The sequence below is a fragment of the Merops nubicus genome, unplaced genomic scaffold (assembly GCF_000691845.1).
Source record: "Merops nubicus isolate BGI_N331 unplaced genomic scaffold, ASM69184v1 scaffold53044, whole genome shotgun sequence".
Taxonomy (NCBI): domain Eukaryota; kingdom Metazoa; phylum Chordata; class Aves; order Coraciiformes; family Meropidae; genus Merops; species Merops nubicus.
This window is the reverse complement of record NW_008605940.1, coordinates 4,790-10,463: the sequence shown is the minus strand read 5'-3', so window position 1 is coordinate 10,463 and position 5,674 is coordinate 4,790. Positions and strand designations below refer to the sequence as shown.

Genomic DNA, 5,674 nt, shown 5'->3' with positions numbered 1-5,674 from the left:
TATTAGCAGAGGTCAGTTTGCCTTCCCTCTGCACAGGTGGTCTGTCAGGTACAGGAATCCTGAATTATCCACTCATTCAAAGCCTCCCCTGGATATACATACCCTTTGCAGTGGTTTTACTGATGCATTTGCCATATTCTCTTTTGGCAGAGACAGGACAAAGTGCTCAGTGCTGCCAACATGTTTCAGGGACTGCTAATTTCAGCAAGCAGTGGGATCAGGCTGGTCAGGAGGGAGGCTGTAGCTCAACTGCCTCTACCTCAAGTTCTACAAAAGATCATTTAACACAAAGAAAACATCAGTAGGTTGACAGGGAGGGTGATCTTGCAGTTTCAATGTGATCTTAACAAGTAATGTCAGGCACATGCTTTATGTAGTTTCATGCCATTTTAGTCCTTTGCAGACCTCTCTGGTGTAACCACTGACACTCTGAGCTAGGATGTTGTAAGAAGTATGTAGACCTAAAGCAGGCCTTGAGATGAGGGCTGTAGACACCAGTGCTCTAATTCGTGATAGATTTCTTCTTAAAATCAAGAGCTGAGCAAAGTCATGAAGTTGTTAATTTCAGCAGGTACTCAATACCAAGGTATCTTTGTTGGATAGTTGAGCACATTATTTCTCCATGTCACTAGAAGATGAGGTTAGGCTTTTTCTACCCCAAATTAGCAGGGCTTTTTACCAACTTCAGGTTTTTCTCCCTGTGGCATATTCTTCTCCTGTAAGGACTAGGTGGGACCTCGCTCTCATCAATTTCTAAATTCTTCTGAAACCACAACAAACCTTGCCTGTCCTAGGAACTTGTGAGCTGAGTTCTGTGTGGTTTTCTTTTGGGATTGTTATGCAAATCTTTACACTGGTGGGAACTCTGGAAGTAAGCAAGGAGACCTGGAGTATAACCCACATCTCAAGGTTTATTTTACACAGGTCTAGTTTGCTGTAGAATGGGTTGCCAGTGATAATTAGATGAAGAAGGGCTTGGTTTGCCCTTCCTATTCAATGTGACATAAGGTTAAGAGAGACTTTTACCTAAGAAGCAGTTACGGGTGAAATCAGTAACAAAGGGCATTGTTGACTGTCATCTGATTCTTTGCAGCTGGTCCTGAAGACCTTTGCAAGAACCCTTTGACCATGGAGGACCTCATCTGTTACAGCTTCCAGGTGGCGCGGGGGATGGAGTTCTTGGCTTCACGCAAAGTAAGGAACTTCTCAGGAAGAGTGGCGTGTTATTTATTTGACCGTAGGAAATAGTGCTGTAGGTCTACAAAAGGAAACTGCACGTTTATCTTTTCACTAACAGTCATCCACAACATCTTCTTTTTGCCCTAAGACATACCTGAATCATTAATACTACAGGGTGAAACAGCCCATGCATTTATTGACACAAATGTTAGTGATCTGTATAAGGTTTATGGGTCACCAATTCATAGAATAATTAAGTAGTTGGAGGAGGGGACTGACTTATAAGGACAATTAAAAGAATTTGGGACAAATCCCTGGTAACTAGAGCTAAACTAGAGTAAAGGAGTTTGCATTGAGGAGGTTGCCTGTAACTTGTGCAGTGGGATTGAAAGAGCAGTGTGAGAAGCAACGATGCTCGCCTATGAAACTTCATGGGTGAATCTTTGGAGAGTCTATTGCCAAAGACACCCTGGCAGTCAATAGCACCTCACTTGCATTTTCGCCTTCTGTAAGTGCTTTTCTGTGCTTTGATCCTAAATATGTATAGTACATGTGTCAAAGCATGTAAATTCCAGCAAGCATGAGGAATTGCCTGCAGTTGTATAGCAAAACAAAAATACTTGGAAATGGCAAAAGGAAACAGATGTGGGGAATACAACACTCTGTAGAGGCTAGGTGTTCAAGAGCAGGCTTCAGAGTCTGTTCTGAAAACATGCATTTGTCTACATTTCATACATCCTGGTTGGTGTGTATATGTAAAACTACGTCTTTCCAAGATCTGCAGTTCTAGTCCATACTAGAAGCAAATCTGCAGCTGCTTTCAGAGCCTGGCTTTTTTACTTCAGACTATTGAGGATTGAGTTTTGAAGTCTTCGGGTTGTTGGCTAAGCTGTTCTGCATAGGTAAAGACATAGACTTCTGTTGGTAGTCAAGATCAGTTTGTGTTGGAATCAAACCAATGTTTTAGTGTGGTATGTTTTTCGGAGAGGGAGTGGAGTAAACCTAAGTAAATCTAAAGGTAATCAGATCTGAACCTGTTTTGTGTCAGCTTCTTAGGATAATTAATTAGCTAACTTCAAAGACCCTCTCTGCATAGTGGATAAACAGATGTATGTTTGGACTTGGGAACACAAGTCTCCCTGAGCCAAATCAGTTGCGACCATCAAAAAGTCACTTAAAATCAGTAACTGTTGATGCTGAGGTTTCTTTTTCTTAAAAGGTTTTAAGAATTATCTGGCCTTTGAGGGTACAAGAGCACATATGTGAAAGAGATCAGCCCTGTGGACAGAGCTGTGACGACAAGCAGCGTCTGAAGTTGTTTACTTCTCTTTGCAGTGCATCCACAGGGACCTGGCTGCTCGTAATATCCTCTTATCAGACAATAACGTGGTCAAAATCTGTGATTTTGGCTTGGCTCGAGACATCTACAAAGACCCAGATTACGTCAGGAAAGGAGATGTAAGTTTCAGATTCTCTTTGAGAGAGAATTAATATTTGAGAGAGAATTAACATGAAGTCAGGACTGCTTTTTATTTTTCCATCTTAAATGGGTTTGTGGTAACTCAGTGTTTTGCTAGACTGTGATAACTTTTTGTTTACGAAAATGCTTTCAGGCCAGGCTACCCCTAAAATGGATGGCACCAGAAACCATTTTTGATAGAGTATATACCATTCAGAGTGATGTATGGTCCTTTGGAGTTCTGCTATGGGAAATATTTTCACTAGGTGAGTCACTTTAATTTTACTGAACCATCTTAAATTTTAAACAATAGATTCTGAAGAAAATAGAGTGTTCTTGGACCCTCTTTGGCATGTTTTTTTACTTCTTGAAAATCTGTTTTCTCCATCAAAATAAAATATTCAAATTTCCCTGAGAATGCAAATGTAAGATCACGGACATGAAATGCTTCTTCATACAATTTCAGTTATGTGATGATGTGCCTCATTTACTCAATCAGTTGCTGTTTCCATCATAAATATAAATTGTTTGCACATCCAAATATACTGAATTACCTTATTAACTCAGGCCATAGCAAATTATTTGCTTGAAAATTAATCTCAGAATTTAAGAGTTGAATGCATTAAAATTACCACTGTTCTCATTTTAGGTGCGTCGCCGTACCCTGGAGTGAAAATTGATGAGGAATTTTGCAGAAGACTGAAAGAAGGGACAAGAATGAGAGCACCAGACTATACAACACCAGAAATGTGAGAAACTGTTCTTCCAGCTGCCCAGTTACCCACAAGAACAGCAGATGCTGGAGCAAGCAATAGGTGTTGTTTTCTTTATGCTGATAGTTTAATGGGCTTTGTCCTTCTAGGTACCAAACAATGCTGGATTGCTGGCACGGAGATCCTAAGCAGAGGCCGACTTTTTCAGAGCTGGTGGAGCACCTGGGGAATTTACTGCAAGCCAACGTCCGTCAGGTACGTGAAAAGACTTTTTGCTAAAACCACCAGCTGAATCCCTCCTGTCCTGCCAGCCACCGTGAAATCTCGTAGCTGAGTAGTGGGGCTGTTGGGGAACCTTGAGGAGTGGCTTCTTCCACCACTCCCATTACTGACCAGTAGTCAAGGCAGCTTGTGGAGAAGAATGACTTGGTGGGGAAGAGGTCTCAGAGGTCTATTGTGTTAACCAAAAGCTGCCATGCCCTGCCAGCAAGGGCTTCCCATGACAGCACTCCTGTGGTTATTTAGCTGTCTCTTTGGTGAGTTGTTGTCACAGATTCAGTTCCCTGCTCTGCTGATGATTTCTTTGCATACTGTGAAGGCATTTTGGCAGGTAGCTCCTGTTGATTTTACTGGGCCAAAGATGGTTATCTTGGTGTATGTGAAGGTCTGGGCTGCAATGCTTTTAATGACTCTGCTGGAAAATGAGGATAGAGGCATTATGCTGCTGCTTGTCAGCAGGTCTGTCTATGCAGATAAGTATATTAATACTTGTCCTGTGTGCAGTCATTGTGATAAGAGAGCCCACTGCACCCAGGAGAGGTGCATGAGCATCCCTCCCAGGTTCTCCATCTTGTGGCTCTGTCTTCATGTACTATGGAAGCAGACAAGGCCAGGGCAGTAGATGTGAGCATACTGGATGAAGGAGGCTGGATTTGGCCATGCATTTTATTAGACAATGTCTCCCTTTCTGACCTATTGGTAATGATGGGAATCATCTGCCCTTCCAAACTGTCACTGTCTTATGTGCTTGCTAAAACTCAGAAAGAATAGCATTTCTTCACTTCTCTGAAATGAGATATTATGTATCTCAGTTACATACTGAATTTTAGGTAGCAGCTTGAATATTATGCATCACAGACTCTTAGACTGGCTGAGGTTGGAAGAGGCCTCTGGAGATCATCTGGGCCAACACCCCTGCTCAAGCAGGGCCACCAAGAGCCAGTTGCCCACAACCATGTTGAGACAGCTTTTGAATACCTCCGAGTATGGAGACTCCACAGCCTCTCTGGGTAACCTGTGCCAGTACTTGGTCACCTTCACAGTAAAAAAAAAAGGTGTTTCCTTGTATGTTCAGAACATACTTTGTGTATATTTGCCCATAACCTATTATGGCTGGATGGTTAATGATGCAGAGCCTCCAGTCATGAGCTGTAGTGTACTGTGACAATAAAAGACAAACATGATTTACTGTCTGATGACCCATAGTTAATTATGCATGTGTCATATTGTAACCGAAAAGGGGTTAAAAAAACATAAAGGTAGATTCTAGTGAAGGATTTCTTATGGGACTATAAATAGTTATGCAGTACCAAAGGATATATAATCCATTTTTTCTCCCTATTCTTTAGAACAGAAATGTAAATTAATGGGTATTTTTTTTTAAATGGCATCCTTGTTATTCTTATCAAATTAGATGCCAAAGTAATGATAGAAAGTGTCCTTTTTTTTGCTGTCTCAATTTAATTCTTTTTAAAATTTACTTCTTATACATATTTCTGATTAATATGTTATAGTATAATTCTGTCTCAATTTTAGTTTAGGGTTTGGTTTTTTTTTCTCAAGTTCATGTTCTTTGTGTCATGTGGATTCAAAGAATAATAAAAAAACCTACATTTTTTATTTCAAAAACCTTTATTTTACTTCAATATAAAGTTCAGTTTGTATGTTATGTTACAGTATGTAATATAAAAATCTATTTTTTTTAAAAACTAAAAGTACTTTCAGTGGCTCTTAGTTACCTTCTTTTTAATGTAGCTGCTCCTGCCAAGGTGGTATAATGTTCATAGTTTAATAAAACAACCAAGGTAGCACTGTTGGGCTGATGCATTCTCCACGTATGTGTCTGTAGCTGGTTTTGTCTCTGTATTTCTGTAGCCTATGTAATTTATGTATTTTTTCACTGCATTTTACAGGATGGTAAAGACTACGTTGTCCTTCCTTTGTCAGTATCGCTGAATATGGAAGAGGATTCAGGTCTCTCTCTCCCAACTTCACCTGCTTCCTGTAGGGAGGAAGAGGAAGTCTGTGATCCTAAATTCCATTA

At 40.4% G+C, this 5,674-nt stretch overlaps 1 protein-coding gene across 1 annotated transcript in view; it reads left to right on the top strand.

Moving 5' to 3' along the window:
- Window positions 1–1,093: 1,093 nt before the first annotated feature.
- LOC103772146 (vascular endothelial growth factor receptor 2-like) overlaps window positions 1,094–5,674 on the top strand; it is a gene marked incomplete at both ends in the record, with an annotated part of 9,320 nt that continues 4,739 nt past the window's right edge. The window contains 6 exons of the mRNA XM_008939463.1: window positions 1,094–1,194; window positions 2,515–2,637; window positions 2,793–2,904; window positions 3,288–3,387; window positions 3,501–3,606; window positions 5,544–5,673. Of these exons, the coding sequence (XP_008937711.1) occupies window positions 1,094–1,194; window positions 2,515–2,637; window positions 2,793–2,904; window positions 3,288–3,387; window positions 3,501–3,606; window positions 5,544–5,673 (672 nt within the window). The remainder of the gene's footprint in view (window positions 1,195–2,514; window positions 2,638–2,792; window positions 2,905–3,287; window positions 3,388–3,500; window positions 3,607–5,543; window position 5,674) is intronic.